The sequence below is a fragment of the Sinocyclocheilus anshuiensis genome, unplaced genomic scaffold, assembly GCF_001515605.1.
Source record: "Sinocyclocheilus anshuiensis isolate Anshui unplaced genomic scaffold, SAMN03320099.WGS_v1.1 scaffold524, whole genome shotgun sequence".
Classification (NCBI taxonomy): domain Eukaryota; kingdom Metazoa; phylum Chordata; class Actinopteri; order Cypriniformes; family Cyprinidae; genus Sinocyclocheilus; species Sinocyclocheilus anshuiensis.
Window position 1 is genome coordinate 1,271,871 of NW_015555703.1, and position 20,919 is coordinate 1,292,789.

A 20,919-nucleotide genomic window follows, 5' to 3' on the forward strand; every position below is an offset into this window, starting at 1 on the left:
ATCTCTCCTAGCTTTATTATGTTTTTCTCCGCTCGCAGAAGCGCTGCAGGTGCATGATGTGATATGATGACCAGGTGAATCCTCATGTTCCATTGTTTGTTGCTTTTTGCACATGTAAAATTAATCCCCCGGAAACAAATGTTAGTATTTTTAACGGGTCACAGACACTTATCTTTTCTAATTTAATTCGATTCTAATTTAAAATAATCTTGTCGGTTAACGGTTAACGACATCGGTTGCCGGTTAGGAAAAATAACCGAAATGAACATCCCTACTGAGGCCTTGAGCTTCATATGGCTCTTCGTTTCCAGAGTGGGCATTCTGCTTCCGGCATGCACTGCTCTGTTTATGGAGTATTTATAGCCTCACACCTACCCGATATTCACACCCTACCCTTTACTGCCAAACCTCTTCCAGAAGAGGTGTGAGACATCAAATATTCCTTCTCCATAAACACAATCTGGCATATGAATCGCCACAACTGGTAACGCGAACTGGTTCACAAACACATGACCATGTTGTGTGAAGAAGGGACCATACCAACTGATTTTTTAATACAGATTATAAGTGTCTTACAACCGATATGCAGAGAATTTTTTTTTTTTTGTTGCCACAATAACTTTATTAGAATACAAAAATAAAAACATATGAACATAATAACAGTAATACTAATCATTTTTACTGTTGTTGTTGCGGTTTAACAATCTGACAAACTGATTATCATCTTCGCTTTCTACTAGGGGTGTAATGGTATGCGTATTTGTACCAGAATTTTCGTTATAGCCTTTTCAAACTAATACAGTATTGTTTTAATGACTGCATGTGCAAATATTCTGTGCATTTAGAAACTTTAAGTTCTCCCCCTTGGATAGGACGTACTATTTATACAGATATACAGTATTTTGATGTGGCAAACACATCTGAAAAATAACGGAGGACACAGAGTGAGCTACTGTAGAAAAGTGCATGATATAAGTTGTCCTAAATATGAGACAAGCTTTATATTAATTAGGGATGGGCATTTTTCAAAAATATTTTATTTGAATATTTGGGCTCATAAAAAAATGAATATTTGAATATTTGTTTATTTAAATGACACTTAATGAGAAAGACGTTATTTTTGTCACCTTTTCTGAAAAAGCTTATGATTCGACATTATACACAATGTTACGTTATATTTATATAAGCAGACCATGCAAATTACAGCACAGAACATACATACACTAGAGTCGGACTATGTTTATCGTGTTTATAATAACATCCACATGCTCGGGTGAAAGTTGGCTCTTCAGTCTGATAACAATGGACCCTTTTCACAAGACTGTGATGACGCGTTTAACGGTCATCAGCATCGTAAATCCTCAATTTTTCATATTTGTATTTTTTTTTAAATGTATCTACATTTATAACACTATTCTTTGTATTATATCACCTTTGCATCAAATTACAAAAAAACAGTTAACGCTAATGCGAGGGTGTTTCTAATGTAGCGTCTATGGGAGAAATGGTTATCAGTTTCTCTCCATTTTTTTCCTTTTATTGAAAGTCATGAACACACTATCGTGGAGTTTTTCTTTTGCTATTTGAGCAAATGGGAATGCAAAAAATATATGTGTGGTAATCTCCCATTCACTGCTATTCAAGTGAACCCAACTATGACGACTTCCGCTGCTGAGAAACCCGGAAATGTGAAAAAGATCCATAAGAACGCACGCCGACACAGGCATTCCAGAGAGACACAAAGATAATGTGTGCTAGGACTGGGCAATATGACGATATTATCGTATATAGACGATGTCTCGTAAGTTTCGCAATGTCGATGTCAATAGTCAGGTAACAGACGATTATCGACATTATCGGGAAAAAATGACATGATAAACCTAGCAAGTTGTAAAAAAAATATTTTACATAGCCCCATAGTCACCATACAGGTCTTTTTGCATGCAAGAATGAAATAATTTAGTAGGAGGGTTGGGCATCGAAAAGCTATTCCAATTTCGGAAATCAGATCAGATGCATAAGGTCAGGAATCAAATTACTTGTTATAAAATTATAAATTTCAATTCTGCTTCTCGATTTCTGTATGCGCTTTTATTGTGATTTAAAAAGATTCAACTGCAAGAAGACGAAATAGAACTCACTTCTGCACTCGTGCGCTGTTTTCTGTGCTGCACACACACACAAAACGCACGCACAAAAGCCACCTCTTATATACGCGAACACTGGACTGAGCTCTCTTTCTCGAGAAACATCGGAAAATAGGCATATTTTATTTCAAGACAATATTATATGACATCAACATGCATTTATCATTCTTATAATCACCACCAGAATGTCCAACTTCACCATGATGAACTTAAAATTGGGTTCTCTATGATTTCCTCAACAGTTCTCTTCACAAAACGAAATTCATTTCAAACACAAATTTGTTAAGAACAGAGTGGAAATTATTAGCAACACCAAAATAACAGCAAAGCTAATGTTTTCTGTTAGCTTAAGCACAAACTAAGAAAAGTAAAACCAAACTTTGTGGCAATAATTAAGACCAAACTGAACATGGTGTGTGTCGGTGGTGCATGTCGGCAATGTTCTCTCGGCGGGGGCGGGATATTATCGGATATCGCGATATTTTTAAAGCCGATTATCGATAAGATATTTTTTGACATATCGCCCAGCCCTAATGTGTGCTAAGCAAAGTTTCTTACAGCGCTTTGTGTTTTCTGTTCTTTTTTGTTGCAAATGAATTAAGAATTTATAGTCCTATATAGCTTAATTAAACATAATTATATTGTATACACGGTATAAAAAAATCTGTAAAAATATTGCACTGAAATGTGCGCTGATAGTGCGTATTTTAATTATACCTGTCATGTTTGTGGTTTTTCATCATTATGCAGTCCGTTTAAATAAATATTCAGAAACACATGCAGTGCTACGTTTTTTTTTTTTTTTTTTTATTTTTTTACCCAGTTACTTTGTCAATGGATAATTGCCATTTTCTCTACTTTTCAGTTTTGCTTTTATTAAAATAATAAAAAAATAAGACACATATCATAGATACAATAATAGATATTGTTTTCTGTTCTTAAAGCACTCTCCCTCGAGGAAACTTAAAAGGAAGCATACAGTATGTCTCAAGATCATTTCTATTAGATAAGCTCTCTTCTCGGCTCACAGCTGTGCTTACCTGCAGTCGTGAATACAGTGATGGACAACAGTCTTTCCTCAGTCGATTGGTGTTTGGATTTCATGTGATTTCTCATTGTGGTGGTGAATTATGATAACTCAGTTTCACTGATTCATTTGATCAAAAGCAATTCCATTTTGTAAGATCATTTAGTAAGATCATTCTGATCAAAGTACTTCCAAACTTCGCAAGGCAGACGATGACATTCATTTAGTTATAACAGACTTTTAGTTTGTGTTCTTAGAATTTATCATGGATTCCCTGCATTTACTAGAATATTCGACTATTTGTGCACACCCCTAATATTAAGTGCTTCAAACTGAATCACAAACCTAAGCAGCTTTCCCTCATGTCAGAAGTGTATGTTGTTTAATGCATTTGAGATATGCATTCCTCAGCATATAACTTGCATCTTATGTTTGTATCCTTATCTGTACATGTCTAAAATTTACACAAGTATGTGTGTCAAACAGACAGAGCACAATAATTCTGACTAAAACATATTTTTCTTATAATTGCATATAAAAGTGCAATTCATTTAAAATACCAAATCATAAAGTGGAGTATGAAGAGTGTTTTGCAGCTGGTTGTAGCAGTATTGATTTTTTTATTATTATTATTATTATTATTTAAAGCCAGAACCATAGCTTTTTCAGTAAAGCACTGTTTAATGAAAAATAAATAAAAAATGTCCCTGTGCTGTACCGAAAACATACAGAACCGTGGCTTCAAAACTGAGGTACATACCAAACCGTCATTTTTGTGGACTTTACACCCCTACTTTCCACTATGAAGTGAACTTTAGTTAGTTTGAAGAAACAAGCAACATTGCCCAAAAGTTCATCTGCAGTCCCATGTGCAACACTGAGCAAAAACATCTGCTGAAGTTTGCAAGACGTTTCCAATGAAAGGGGGGGCTGAGATTTCATTATCCCTCTCATGACTGGCTGATGTGGTCACTGCTGGAAAGAAATGGAAGAAACATCCTAAGCTTTTGTCAGGTGCATACTAGGGAATATCGACTCAACAGTGATGTGTAGCGGGCTATGGAGCTTTGGTCTATTTTGGTTTACTACACAAGTAGTCTTAAGGTTCCTTGAGTGGCTGGAATATGTTCGAAGGGTGCCAAATTCTGATACGAGGAGTCTTTGAGGAATGAGTTAATAAGTGTGAAGCACAGTGAGTGCACATGAAATCTGAGAGCTTGTGTGAACTTGTGGAGCCGGTTTCTGTCAAGAGCTGTGACAATTTCCAGAATACTGCACTCATATTTGAACTGCAGAGCAGTAGTAGAGATAAATGCAGGACATTTTAGACAGCAGTGTGCAGTAAAGCAGGGAGTGCTGTAAACTGGACTGATTTCTGGCATAAAGGTAATGGGTAGGGGTGGAGGAAAAAATCGATACAGCATAGTATCGCGATATTTTCCGCGGCAATACTGTATCGATACACGGACGCCAAGTATCGATCTTTTATTATACTATTTGGTAGAATAATAAAATCTATTTCTTTACAATCCACTAGATGGTGGTGTTGAGTTTTTTTCTGGTGAGGTCAGCTGGGTCACCTTTAGCATGCAGTAAGTTAGTAAAATATAGAGGGCGGCATCGCGGAAATTTATCAGGAAAGCCCCGTCCGCATTTAAATCGGATGTATGGACTTACTTCGGATTTGTAAACAAGGAGGGGATGTAAGTAGGGATGCACAGAAAATATAGGCTACATATAATAATATTATATATGGCGCGCCTCGTCGTGCCCAGCCAGTGTTCAGCGTGCATGTTTCACTCTCCTAGTCACTGCGCGGTTTGACGCTCCGCTTAATATTCCGATCTATGAATGTGCGTTCCGCTCGTGTACCGCTCATGCTCATCGGAAAAGCAAAGTCCACTCAAATAACGCGCCGACAGGAAATTTCTATGCAGTATAGGCCTACTTGTTGCACCCACATGGTAGCACCCACCCCCGTCTGCAATGTCACCGAGCCTCGCCCCGATCGGCCTTGTTCCGGTTTGCAGTAGCGCTACTGTGCTGTAACATGGTGTAGGTTAGTTCAGCTGTACTGGGCAACGTTGGTAAAATAATGCTACCTTCAGTGACGCTATGCTCTGCTCATATGCTCTGATAATAATAGCTTTGTAGGACTATACATTATTTGGATAATTAGTCAAAAAAAAAACAACAAAAACTTATATCTGATTCTGTTACATAGAAGTGAATTAAAATAATATATTGATATTTAATATTAAGGTAACACTTTTCGATAAGGTTCCATTAGTTAATGTTAGCTAATGTATTAACTATCATGACCGAACAATGAATAACACATTTATTACAGTATTTATTACTCTTTCTTAATGTTAGTTAATGAGAATACAGTTATTCACTGTTAGTTCATGTTAATTCAGAGTGCATTAACTGTTAACAAGCACAACTGTTGATTTTAATAATGCATTAGTAAATGTTGAAATTAACATGAACTAAGATTAGTAAATGCTGAAGAACTATTGTTCATTCTTAGTTCATTAACTAAAGTAGTTAACTAATGAACCTTATTGTAAAGTGTTACCAATATTAATATAAATTCTGTCCAATTTTATTGTGTTACAGTCAGTAACAATTTGTGGTTATTTTATTGGCTTGTGTTTTTTTTTTTATTCAGTATCATTAAAATTGAGTTAAATTTAAAAAGTCTTACAAAATTACTTTATATTATTTAATAAAATAATCATTACAAAGCATTTTCGGTTTCGGTTTTTGGCCAAGTGCATCCAGAATTTTCGGTTTCCGTTTCGGCGCAAAATTTTCATTTCGGTGCATCCCTATAGATGTAAGACTACATGTTTTATTTAATTTAATTTAAATGTAACAGTAATTTACTTTCAAATGCCCCAATTGCTGAAGGGTCTGCACAACTTTTTAGTACAATTTCAAGTTGCACTGTTCAAAATACCTGTAGTAGCACAGCAGTGCATACCTGTTTACATTTAATTAAGGTGGACTAGATTAGACTGTAATACAAATAGTTGAGTTTGCCAGGTGCATACAACATTTATGACAGGTTTTCATGAAAGTGCTGGTCAGTTTGTCTGCTTGACAATCCCATTTTGCACTGCAACAATAAAACTGAAGTGAGATAAACAAACTGAGAAATGTTTCTTTTTAGTTAAAACAGATGTTGTCAAAGTTTTCCTTTGGGGACATAATTTGAAGTTGGAAAAAGGTAATAAATTGCAATATATCACAGAATATCGCAATATATTTAAAATCGCAATAATATTGAATCGTGACACAAGTATCGTGATAATATCGTATCGTGAGGCCTCTGGTAAATCCCTCCCCTAGTAATGGGACCTCGCAGATGACAAACCCAAGATGATGTGATAAGATAACAGCAAAACACAAGCTTTAACTCTTTGAATGCCCCTACAAGTCATAATGTCAGCAGTTATGAAGCATGAGAGCAGCTCACAGATCTTTAGGACATTTTTTTCTGTTGCTTCCTTTGTCTAAAATTGGCTTAAAACATCCACAAGAATATACATTAAACCATGCACACACGTGCAATAGTATTATTCAAAAGTGTGGGATCTAGAAATTAATACTTTTATTCAGCAAGGACGTATTTAATTGATCAGAAGTTACTGTAAAGACATTTATAGTGTTATAAATATTTATTTATTTATTTACTTATTTTAAATGCTGTTCTTTTGAACTTTCTATTCATCAAAGAATCCTGAAATCAAAATATTTTATGGTTTCCATAAATATTCCGTAAAAATATTAAGCAGCACATTGACATTGATAATAATAAGAAATGTTTTTAAGCACTAAATTAGCATATTAGAATTACTTCTGAAGCATCATGTGACACTGAATACTGGAGTAATGGCTGCTGAAAATTACATTTGAAAAGATAATTGAACAATTAATAGAAAATGGTCATTTTAAATTGACTTTCAAAAACATTAAAAAATAAAAATCTTACCATGATTTAACTTTTGAACCATATTATTTTTAACTCTAGTGAAACAATCTGAAGCAGCAGTTTTTGCACTGATGCCCGATGCACATTAACTTCATCTTTACCACTTTTTATATAGCCTTAATAAAAAAAGGCAAAAATTATCTAAACTTGTCCATCAGCCCGTGGTGGATGAAGTACCTGAAAGCCACGCTTAAAGGGTTACTCCACCCCAAAATGAAAATGTTGTCATTAATCACTTACCCCCATGTCGTTCTAAACCCGTAAAAGCGTCGTTCATCTTCGGAACACAATTTAAGATATTTTGGATGAAAACCGGGAGGCTTGTGACTGTCCCATTGACTGCCAAGTAAATTACACTATAAATTACAAATTACACTGGACGCAAATAGCGTACGTTGTTCTATGTCAGCCGTGCCACAAGGATACGTTTTCTACGCTTTGATTTGCACGAAAACAGCGAATCTTTGTGGCGCGGCTGACACAGAACAACGTACGCTATTTGCGTCCAGCAGATATTCTCCAAAATGTCGCTACACTGACGTAGCAGAGACAAATTGTTGAATAAAGTCTTTGTTTTTGTTTTCTTTGCACAGAAAAAGTGTTCTCGTCGCTTCATTCAATTCAGATTGAACCACTGATGGCAGATGGACTATTCTAACAATGTCTTTCATACTTTTCTGAACCTTGACAGTGTAATTTACTTGGCAGTCAATCGGACAGTCACAAGCCTCCTTGTTTTCATCCAAAATATCTTAAATTGTGTTCCGAAGACGAACGAAGCTTTTAGCTAATTGAAAAGCTTTTTAAAGTCATCACCATATTCACAAAGTTGCATTATTTTATTTTAGATAATATTCAACATATCACCCAACCATATATATATTTAACTACTGTTAAAAATTTGGGGTTGGTAAGATTAAAAAAAAAAAAAAAAAAAGTTTATGCACAGTTTGAGCAGCAAGATTGAGTTCAGTTTTAACTCTTTCTTCTATTTTGTATCTTTGGGTTAGGTATATCATATACCAGTAGCGGCATTATTTTGACAGCAGTCATGCTGTGCCACACAGACGGACAGGATCCATTCACAGTGTGTCAAGCTAGAAAGCCTACAGGATGACAACACAAGATAGCATTAATTATTAAGTAGGCTATTTCACACAAACATTACATCTATTTGGGTTCATGCCCTCAGAGGAAACTGGAACTTTTCCCTGGTCATGGAAATTAATGTTCAGAATCAGTGTATGTAGATTCAGGCAAAATTGCTAGTGTGTCTTTCATGTGAGATCACAATCCCAACCGGATGCGAATCAGGAATAGTGCTCAGTCATGCAGAATGGATGCGGCGGTGTCACTTTGGGACGCAGGGGCAAGGCTTAGCTACTCCAAACAGATGGACAGGGAGCAGCTTCAGCCTAGACAGTCCTGCACTTGGTATGGTGACAGACCAAGCTAATAAATACTCCACTAACACCTACAGGTGGCAAAACACTCATAATTAAATGGCCACATCTCAGCCTGCCCAAAAGGGAACTGGAAGAGTTTGTGAATGTGAGGAAAAAATTCTAATGGGCATATGTGGTCATGTGGTGTTGCAGATTAATTTAGTTGTTAAAGCTGAACAAAACATTTGTCAAAATATGTAGCAAGTTAAACTTTCTCCCTGTCGGAACAATATTTTGTAAGTGTAATATTTATCCCAACTGTCAACTAGGGCTTTTAAAAGTACAGCATCCAGGTTTTGCAGCTCATGAAGGTATAACATTCACATCGTCAGAATATGGAATTAATAATGACAAGCAGATGACGCCCAGCTAAGCAAAGGAACTCCAAATACGAGGCTCAGAAGGTGGGCTGTGTGTACTACTGGCTCTGGTAACACCAAGAGAGAACAACGTTGAGATTCCTTAATTCGATGTGGATCATCTAAATTTATAATGTGGTTAGAACTCCAGAAGACCACCCAAACCACCCGTCCAGCTCACAGGCACTGCTGACAGATGAATACAGGGTAACTAAAAGTGGCACTACCGCAAACCACAATGCTTGGCATGCCTGTGTTTTCCTCTCCAATGGTAACAGTGCTCATATCCTGTTAGGGGAATCCCAGAATATGTTTAAATGTGGAAGTATCAAGTGAGTTGATGGTATCAAAAATACATGTAACATTTTAATAAGTTCATTGATGAATACCACAACATGAACAGGGCAGAAGCACAAAAAATTCATAAACAGTTCATCAGGCTTATCCACTATATTCCACATCTTCTGGGGCCAGCTTGATGCGGAACTGAAGTTGTTATTTGTTTATAACCTTTTCTGGCAGCTGTAGAATATTTTACATTCCACATATAGTAACAGGTGCATCGCGGTGGCTCATGTGACGTTAAACCTGGAGACACATCAATTTATCACATCTGATTATGGATAAAACTCACATTTGTTTGTTTTTTTGTCCTAATTGGAGCTTGATGTACAGATTTAGAGCAACATTGGTGAAGGTTGAGTAAATAATTACTTTTTCGGGTTATTCCTAACTAACCATTCCTTTTAACATGCTTATGTTTTTCCTTATTTTCATACAATGCTTGATAAAATGGATTTGGGAAAACTAAGGTAACAAATTATGAGGTGTATGAAACCGTGTAAAATAATGTAATGTAAAGTAACAGTGTGAGATAGTCACACTATAAGAAACAAACTGTATAAACGCAACCACATTAAGCACAAAATATGGGACTAACAACCGTATTCTATTGTTTTGAGTGAATGCAGCCTATATTCTGCCATTAGTTACCATATATAGTGTTGTACAGAAGCGACTACTGCTAATGATGAACATAAACAGAGCAACACATTAACAAATTTCACGCAAATCATATTTATGTAATCAATGACGATTGCACCTATCATGTTAATGCGTCTTTCCAGCCCTACCTGGATATATTCATACACTGATGAACAGCAATAGTATAAAATGCCAGTTATGTCAAACCACATTGTACAGATACACCTTGTGACAAAAGTCAAGCAGCAATACTGCTCTCATATCTGTGATACTCTCCATACACACCATCCTTTTGTTCTGGATGAGTGAGGAGCAGCAATTCTTTCAAGGTATGCAATAAGCCTGTAAATAATTCATGATGAGCACAGATGCACCTGGACTACGTGTTGTGCTGGAGGTGTGTGGAGGGTGGTTGGGCTAGCATCAGAAATCTGTAGTGTTTCTTTATTAGAAAGCAACAGCTAGAAAAGCTATAAGTTCCCCAGGCTGATGTCTTTCCAGGAATTCAGCATTATAGTCATCATGTCATGATAGCAGTGTGTTCATCTGGACACGTCACACAAAAGGTGCATCCAGAGGACAAGCATGACTACAAGCAGCACCTACGGGCTTGAAACAAGAAACTGGGAGACATCAGCAATGACAACCACTCAGAAAACTCAAACCATAATGTGTGCCATGCTCGCACCAAACTGTTTATTGTAGTAAAATATAGTAAAAGTATACTTTTTACACAGTATACTTTCCCTACAATGTATTTTCTGTCATTACATGAGTCAGTGATTATTCGTCGTAAATGAACAAACTCTAAATGAACTAAGCATGTCTGGCATGCTGTTCTTTTTTAAGGCACGAAGCAGTGGCTGGAATCAATTTGTCGTTCTCTATTGAATTGAGAATCTATTTTGCCTTCTGGCCCAGGAGTAAATCATATGACTTATGTTAATCATATCAGTAACAGGGCTGAAAAAGGGAAAAGGGTCAGAAGCTAGGAATGCTAAAACAAATATCTGACTCTCTTACTACCATGTGCATCTTTCTGCTTCATATTATTACATTTTTTGTCCTTTAAGGTGCCTTTAAAGATTATTGTGACACATTATGAAGATAATATTTCAAACTAAATCTATTAGGCAGTAAACTCAGGTCAAGACTCAAACAATCTTGAAATATATCATCCAGTAGAGGTGTTCGATTCCAGGTTTTTCGGAGTTGACTCCGACTCCCACCTCTGGAGTTGATAGAATCGACTCCATTTACATCAAAACTGGGGCAGGAATGTATTTTTCCCCCGACACAATGCCTTAAATTCCCCTTATTAAAACAACTCACATTTAGCGTGACTGTCCAAATTAGTCAAATTTAAAGATGGCATTACCTTGAAATTAGGGTTGGGAATCGAAAATCGATTCCAATTCCAGAATCGGATACTTAAAGTTAGGAATCGCATACTTTTTGTAAAATTACAATTTCGATTCCGCCTATCAATTTCTGTGTGTGTGTAAGCTGTTTTGGTGTGTGTGTGTGTGTGTGTGTAAAATAGTATATCAAGTCTGGCGACTAAAAAATTTACTAGCCAATGGCGATAATATTGCCAAGGTGTGCGCAGAGGGTTGATGCAGAAGTATGCATTTAATATTATTTATTGCGTTTAATGTAAATATGGTATAAAATATTGTAATACCATACTGTGTAAAAAGATCATCACAATGCAGTGTGGTTTCCAGTGCTGATTCCAGTGCTGGAGTCGACGCCGAATCTAGGACTCTTCAGAGTCGAGGAATTGACTCTTTTGGAGTCAACTACCCATCACTATCATCCAGAACATACTCAGTATGAGGTGTTTATTGCTGAAACACTCATTCATTGTTTCTTGTAAATGAGTCAAGTCATCCAGTTAAATTAAAGGGACAGTCCACCCAAAAATAAAAATTGTCATCATCATTACTCACCCTCATATTGTTCCAAACCTATATGACTTTTTCTTTTGGGAAATATAAAAATGTGTTGTTTGTCCATATAATGGAAGTCAAATGTCACCAAAACTGTTTGGTTACCAACATTCTTCAAAATATCTTCTTTTAAGTCATGCAGAAGAAAAAGTCAGACAGGTTTGGAACAACATGAGGGTGAGGAAATGAGGACACATATTTCACTTTGGGTTAAATATCTCTTTAATCCAGATTATGCTTAAATAAATTTTAATCAATAAAACTTTTACACCAATAAATGCATAAAAATGAGTTATTTATCCAACAGTGAAGTAGTAGAAGGAATGATTAGTCAATGCTAGTTACATTAGTCAACATTATTTTGTGTATTTGGAGTAATGAAATGTGTTTATGCGGTTTAAGGTTAAAACAACATTATTTTCCACATACTGTACATTATTATTTCTCCTCTATGCTCCGCCTTTCTGAAACGCGCCGATTTTTACAAAGCTCATCGGTCTGAAAAGCGAGGTGTCATCTGATTGGCCAGCTATCTAGTGCGTTGTGATTGGCCGAAAGAGAAAGGAAAAATTGAAATCGCATCATATGACCCCCTTTAAGTACTGACCTATCAACTTAAGACAACAGAAGAGAATTCAAGAAATGCAGAGAGACTTAAACATTACTTTTTCACAAAAATGTATTCCCCATGTCCAGTACATTCTGAGCTGGGAAGAGGTGGGGATTTCCAGAGTTCAAAAAACAAACATTGTCAACATTTACTCACCTTTTTGTTATTCCAAACCTTTATGACTTTCATTGTTCTGTGGAGCACAACAAGTGATGTTTTAATTAACCTCCAAGCTGAAGAATGTTTTCCCATACAATTAAAAACCATCATGACCACAGGCTCAGCCTCCAAAACAACAGTACAATTTACTGAAGCCTTACAATAGATTTGTACATGAAACAGACTGAGATTCAAACCACTTAAACCTCATTTTGTCCTTTTTAGAGTTTGACAGTCCCCGGTCACAATATACATTTTCTAAGCTGCTTCATTTGAAGTTTTTTTTTTTTTTAACCAAGTCATACAGGTTTGGAACAACATGAGGGTGAGTAAATGATGACAGAATTTATATTTGTCTGAACTTTCCCCATTAAAATGCACAGTGCAAAAGTCACAGTCCTGTGATATTCCAAAGCTTGTGCAGCTTAATGCATCATGAGCTTTAAAACTTAGAAAATGAGTAACGGAGCACTACAGGCCAAGCACGATGACCTAATACAGGTGTATCTCAATAAATTATAATGTCGTGGAAAAGTTCATTTATTTCAGTATTGAGATGCACCTGTACTATTTACACCAAGGACTATTCATATAAAATGAGTCACTTAAGTAACAAACTAAACAGGAAAAAAAAATACTATTCAAAAACCAGTGTTAACGCAGAGTTCCACATTTTAGTCTTCCATCAACATAAGTTCAGCTGAGCCACGCAAAACCAACACCAAGCTAAAAAACAGACTTAAATCTTCCCATTCACGCATACAATTTTTGGCTCATCTAATCAACATGCAGGCAGCAGGTTTCCCTTCCTCATCACTCAGTATGAAAGAAAGTCCTAATGAAGACAGACCTACCACTGGCAGAAGAGAGACATCCCGTCCCTTGACTCTATTTCAGCAGAAAAACAGAGACAGTGCTGAATATTAGATTAAAGGGGAGGGCTAATGTGAGTGTAAATCGGCAGATGCTATAAATAGATGACCTTCAACCCGCTGAGAATGTGGACAGGGGTTTATACAAAGGTCTTCATTCAGAAGGCCAGTGGAAAGATTCGGCAAGCTGAGCACAAAAATGTTGATTCATGGGAGTGAACTAATATCACAGCAGGACAGCGATACCCAACATAAATCACTACCACCCGATTACCTTTTTCCATTCAGCCCACTTCACTTTCTTTTAAAATGGGAAAACCCTGCTTATTTGAGCAAAACAAACCGAAACGAAAAACGAAACCAAATCAGTGACCACATTCACAGCCGCAGGATAAGATCCAGACCATGTCTGACAGCTCAAACTGAGAGCAGGAGAAAAGATGGTCAGTGTTACTACTTAACTTACAGAAAAACGAAAAAAACCTTCCTATTCAAGGCCAAGTCAGCACAACCCACACTGAAATGTGAAAGCCAGAGTACCCAACTACACAGCAAAAGAAATATTGCACATATTATTTGACAGAGTCAGCATTCAGATGGTCCCCACATTGACCATGTGTTTAAAGGAAGAGGTTTCACACCAGCTGTTTGCATTGTAGCTGCACTGCGATCTGACTGTGTGCGCTTCCCCCACAGCTCACGCGCAGATAAACGGATGCTCCTCGCCTGCCAGGGAATTTCCTTCAAGAGCTTCCAAAGAATTTCATTTCTTCTGCAGCACACACTTATGAATGCAGATTACAGTCCTTCATGTTTTTCTTGAACCACAAAGAAATTTCAGACAGCAAATAATCTCCAGGCTGTGAAAAAGTGGAAAAAGCCAGACCGGTTTTGTGCCAAAATGCACAAGCAGCACATGGGTCATGTTTGCAGGACAACAACAGAGTTCATCAAGAATCAAAACACCTTCTAGACAAACACCAGTCTGGACAAAAGACTGATTTTGATATGCAAACTCACCACATTAGAAAACAGGTTCAACACACGTGGCTATAAACTAAACCTCAGCGATACAACCATCAAACAAAGTAGCTACTGCAACGTATGGATAATACCACATAAGAGAACTTTGAAAAAAAAAAATTCTTCAATATGAGAGCAGGGGGGTAAGGCATTACATTCACAGCTGGCATTCAGGAATAATGAGCAGATCTGGAAAAGGAAGCAGCACAGCTTGTACACTGCATTCCACACAGTCAGTGAAAACAACAACAGGCCGCACAACAGCACAACTTAATTCAATCTTGTGACCTGAACAACATGTTACTGCTGAGATTCTTCCAACTGAATTCTGTTAGTCAGAACAGGGTTTCCCATTAATTCCACTTTGGCGGTCAAACACGTCCCGCTACAGTTTCATAATGAACCGAAAATATATTTACACTTCTTATAATAACATAAAAGACCTCTGTTGTGTCTTACACAATTGCTTTGGCAAAGCATCGATATGTGACTTATTGCACTGATCAAAAGTATAAAGTATAAAGATTTTCTCCTTCAGACCAGTGCCACACGTTCCAACATTAGTGTGAAATATTGCTCATATTAAGCCACCAAAATGAAAATATGCCCAAAAAATGTCTTTCTGTATTTGTGACAAGTTGAGTTTTAATCAGCGAAAGAGACCAGCTCATTGAAAATGACATGTGCTGGATTCAAACTTACACAATTTTCAATTGAAACAATAATTCATGACTGGTTAGAAATATTTATGGATGACAGATCATCTCAGTCGGCCCACAATTGGTATTAGCCTATTGGTTAGAGTCACAGATCTGAGCTGGTAACCCAAAAGGTCATGATGATCAATGATCCAACTCCATTGTGACCCACCAGCAGGGCTTTTCCTTCTATAAGCATCCAGTAGGATAAACCACGGGTCTCACCTCACAGTGCGGAGATGCGCCGGCATAATCCAGCTCCTCCTCATCGCCTGAATTCCTCCAATGAGTCGCCATCATTTCACCACTGCAGCCCACATCTAGAGAAATCTCCTCAAATCAGCTCCAAGATCACACTTCAACATCCAACTGGATTTGGTTTTCCACATGTTTGGGTAAAAGACCCTGGAGGATCAAACAAAAAAGCCTATATTAATAAACTGCAAAAACCTTCAGAAACATTTATTTACTAAAAACCAATTCTAGTTAACATTATCATATCACTTTCATTTTATGTATATATTTTTGACAACACTTTGGTTTTACTAGTTTGTTTGTTTTAAGTGAAACATCCATTTTTAATCTTCAGAGCGAAATTACATTACATTTGCAATCAATCTCACAGTTCTCTGCACACATTCAGATATCTAAACACGTTTTGACGCGGTTTCCGATTTGTTCTGGTTTATTTTTTGACAGGTGCCTCGTAGTAACCCCGTTAACCGTAGTAACCAATAGACTTCGGCCAATATAAACGCCCTAAAGATCGCTTATTCCAGCAAAACGCGAGTCTCTCCTGTGAGCCTCACATTTTCTTCATTAAAATCTCAAGAGGTATCACACCGTGAGGTATCAAACACACGCGCTAATTAGACAAGTTTAATCTTGTTAAAATAAAATGATAACCCGGGACAGAGAGCCTAATCGGATTGTAAACGGAGAGGTTTGGTGTGGTCAGACTCAACTGGTGTGTGAGCGGCTAACAGCCCTGGAAACTTTCTGCGGTGAATTGATGTCGTGTATTCAAACACAACCGACTGTATTTGCATACACTTTAAAAGTGTCAAACTTCGTTTTGACGAGCAAACACTTGAAGCCCGTCGCGTGTTGGGCGAAGTTGGAGCGTTTTGAGTGATATATAAAACCTTGGGCTCTGGTTAGCATGAGTAGCTAGCACAACAAAGTAAAGGCTAACTGGTATTGTAATGGCTAGCCAGCACCTACCTGTTGGGAATAAAGCGCTGATGTAACGCTGAAAACGTCCATTGCGCACCAAAACACCCATTAAGCGACAGGATAGGTCTGTGTCTTGTCCTCAATCCCAGGGTTTTTGATGGATAAAAACAGCACGAAAGTTTTCCTAGTCCCCGGTCCGACTCGACCCGCACGGCACTCGCAGGATCGGGACTCGAGCGCACTCGGGATCCTTGGAAACGCCACCCTTTCTCTACATCCAATCAGATTCTTCCTAACGCTTCACGTTTAAATTTCAGCCAATGATTTGCGTTGTTGCAAATACTATTTTCTCCAAACAATCTGTTATCGCTATTAAGTCCCTTTTTAAAAAACTCTACAATTTTTATTTTTATTTTTCACTCCTCAGTTTTTTTTCTTAACACAGCTAGCGTTTATGTGAACAATATTGTTTTATATTATTGAAGCATTAACCTACTGTAATGCAACAAAGTAGACAGACTTTTTAGAAATGTGATTGTTGTTATCCATTCAATCTTAGTATCAGAGATACCATTATAGTTTTCACTAATAATTTGAATTAGCTTTTATTTTCATATTTCCAGTTTTTATTTGAATTTCACTTAACATTTTAGCAAATTTTGTCGTGTTTTATTTTTAATTAATATTATGTTTGTTTGTTTGTTTTTTTAAATATGTCTTATAGTTTTTATTTATTTATTTTTTTAGTTTGATTTTCATTTTACTACACCACATTAAACTCAATAAAAATTAGAAATGTTGCTTTGGCAACTGGCTGAAATAAAATACGTTTTATATTTTAAAATTATTTTAGCTAACATATAAAAAAAAACTTTATTTTTCATTTTTTTTATTCAATATATAGCAAGTTTTCAGTGTGGAGGCAGTTTGGGAACTGAAATTAAAAAAAACACACACACTTTAAAATAAAATAAAATAAAATATAAAATAAATACTGAAACTGAGCCACTACATTGTGTACACAAACAAGAGAATCTTAGTACAAATTCATAGCAATTTATTCATGTTTACTTGGGGTCTCTGGAACACTTGCTCCATACTGGATGTCTGATGCATGTTGAAAACTGAAAGTTTGTTTATAATCAGTTAAGTATCAAGTATCAACTCAATACTTCAAATATAATATATTTTATGATCAGACCTCAAACAGAAGATGAGGGTTAAAGTCAACAGACTCTGGGCCCGTGGGGATGTATGTTCTCCTCCCATCTTTGTTTAGTTGTCATATGCTACCAGAACAAATGGAGCAATGGTGTGGGCTGGAACGTCTTGTTCAGACGTTTTGTCTCTAAACACAAAAAAATAGACAGTGCTGTTGTTTATATCTCACCCTGTGACACAGTTTGACCAGACAATAAAGAAACTGTTTGTGGGATACTCTTCCACAAAATCTAAATAATTGGACACTTTTAAATATTTGTTATTTATGGCTTATCCCATATAGGTTTTCCTAACATCATAAGGCAAAAATAAAGCCATAGGTATTTTATGTATAGATACTCCAGACAGTCGGCCTACATTATAATATTATTCTTGACCAATAGAGCATACTTTTCAGTTATATACGTCTGTCAACAGTTGCATCAGTTGCATGGACAACTATAATCTAGGATAATTATATCATTTTGTCTATGGACAAAATCCCCAAACCTTTTGCATGCTCTCTCTCTCTCTCTCTTTCTCTGTCTCGCAAATACAACTGTTTGTCTGGATTACTGGAGTCACATGTTGGCCTGGTTCAAAGCAGGGTCGGGCAGTTTTGGCATGCGATTGGCAGTGGCTGTGGAATGTCTGCGCACACACACTGTGCCCCACAATGTGGACGCAAGAGGAGCGGCTGCTATGCTCACAATCTGACAGAGCTTCACACTGCATCCATCATCTCTTTGCCATCCCAGTATACTTAAGTCAGTGTCAGTATTTAGCAGAATATCCCCCGGTTTCACAGACAAGGCTTAAACCTAATCCCAGACTAAAATGCATGCCTGGGCTGTTTTACCTGAGAGAAACTTGCACTGACATACGTTTTGTCTCAAGATGCACACGAGTAATGTTATTTTTATGGCCTAGTCCTGGCTTTAACCTAAGCCCTGTCTATGAAACCAGGCCTATAAGTGATATGCGCAATTCATTTTGTATATTGTTCTACAATATTTTATTTTAGTTAGTTTTTTTCATATATAGATTAATACTTCTGAGTATTAAACTATACATGGAAAAACACAGCTCTGAAGAATCCTGTAGTACAACTGAGGGAAGAGAACGCAACTATATATAAGATATTTTTGATGAAATCTGAGGGCTCTCTGACCCTCCCATAGACAGCAAGGTAACTACCACGTTCAAGGTCCAGAAAAGTACCAAGATGATCGACAAAGTAGTCCGTGTGACGTCAGTGGTTCAACCGCCACACGCTTGCGTCATGATACTGTCGTGAATGCACGTCCACAAACGACGCAGTAGAGACGAAAATGTGGAATAAAGTCGTTATTTTTGTTTTCTTTGAGCAAAAAAGTATTCTCGTATCTTAGAAGAAAATGTGGAATAAAGTCGTTATTTTTGTTTTCTTTGAGCAAAAAAGTATTCTCGTAGCTTAGAAACTTTACAGTTGAACCACTGATGTCACACGGACTACTTTGTCGATCATCTTGGTACTTTTCTGGACCTTGAACGTGGTAGTTACCTTACTGTCTATGTGAGGGTCAGAGAGCCCTCAGATTTCATCAAAAATATCTTAAATTGTTTTCCGAAGATGAACGAAGGTCTTACGGGTTTGGAACAACACAAGAGTGAGTAATTAATGACAGAATTTTCATTTTTGGGTGAACTAACCCTTTAACTACACATAACTATTGAAATGTGTGTGCACGCATAATATATAGTTTTTGTGTAGTGCACATGTTTGAACCACTACTTTTGTTTGTATTATTTGTGTAGTCTTGAATAGAATACAGCTCAAAATAATACTGTAGTACTTAGTGAATAATGTATAAGTACATAATATGTAGTTTCGTGTGTAGACAGACAGATACTGTAGATAGACAGATAGATAGATAGATAGATAGATAGATAGATAGATAGATAGATAGATAGATAGATAGATAGATAGAAAGATAGATAGATAGATAGATAGATATTTTGAGACTTACAAATTTCATTAGAAGAAAAAATGATCGGATCAGTTAGTTGGAAATAAGTCATTGTATATATTCAGAAACACAAAGACAGAAAGAGAGAGCGGGCGATAACTTGAAAAGAGAGCCCTGTGAAAAGTGTTGAGTTTCTAGAGGCGCGCACAAATGTTCCTTTCATTCATGACCAGCCGAAGGGGCCACCTGTTTCAGGGATTGGGTGGCCTTTGTTCCGAGGTCGTCCTGACCAGGGACTTCACAATACTTCCCAGCCCAGGGAATTCCTCTCTCTCTGCAGTCGGATCTGAAATGGAGCTCGAGCCGCGGCAGAATGTTTCTCAGGAAGTAACCATCCCAAGAAGAATGTCAGTCAGCTGCATGTCCTTCTTGTGACCAACTTGGAAATACGCCTGCCAGTTATAAAGGAACAGTGTCCATCTTTGTTTAGAGGGAGTCTATACTAATTCAGTTTAAACAATGCGGAAAAGAAAGATTGTGTGTTTTAGACATTATGAGTGACTGCCACAGAGATTAGATTACTAATCATACTCAGATTAATCTGCCCTTTATGATATTGTGGAAGGTCACAGCTTTGTTTACTACAGTTTCTTCAACCATAGGCTACACACAGCAGATCACTTCATATTCACCTCAGAGAGGGCCTGTGCTTGGAAATAGTGAACAAACCCAACAAAAACTCTGGTTAAACAGCCAAACAGAGAGAGGGCCGCTTTGTTTTCACAGCACACTGAAACTCCCTCTTGCTATTTAAATGCAGGAGTCATATGTCAGGTGTATGAATAAGGCTCGACGGCGCCGCCCATTTTCTATTGTGAATGTCCACTCACTCTATCAATGCCCCGCTTTTATTTAACAGGCAAATCATGAGAACAAAACTAAAACATCAGGACAACAGATTCATGTTGCTTTTGTGTGCTTCTTTTTTTTTCCCTTTCTTGGTTTTGTGAAAGCCACGTAGATGAGGATCCATATGTTTACAGTGTGTGGGGGGCTTGCTTGCCATGTGGCACTGCCATTGGCCATATGGTTGCTAAGGTGTTCTGAGCAGTTTGTAGTGTGTTGCTATCCAGCTGCTTGGCCTGGCCCTGCTTACTGCCCAGGTCAAAAGAGCCCAAGTCTGTATGATAATCTGGTCCTCAGATATATGTGGGGCCCATCTGAATGCATGTTGTTTTATTGAACTATCAGGCAAAAATCATACATCTGACTGCTTAGAAAAGTAATAGCACAAATCTTCAGAGTTATTGTCTATATT

The 20,919-nt window shown here is 37.1% G+C and overlaps 1 protein-coding gene across 1 annotated transcript in view; it reads right to left on the minus strand.

The window, feature by feature from the left end:
- The window catches only part of LOC107671689 (rho GTPase-activating protein 21-like), a 76,236-nt gene extending 59,555 nt beyond the window's left edge, over nt 1-16,681 (minus strand). The window contains exons 1-2 of the mRNA XM_016464599.1: nt 16,501-16,681; nt 15,502-15,681 (exon numbers count right to left, since the gene is read on the minus strand). Coding sequence (XP_016320085.1) covers nt 15,502-15,576 — 75 coding nt within the window. The 5' untranslated portion in view covers nt 15,577-15,681; nt 16,501-16,681. The remainder of the gene's footprint in view (nt 1-15,501; nt 15,682-16,500) is intronic.
- Nucleotides 16,682-20,919: the final 4,238 nt, after the last annotated feature.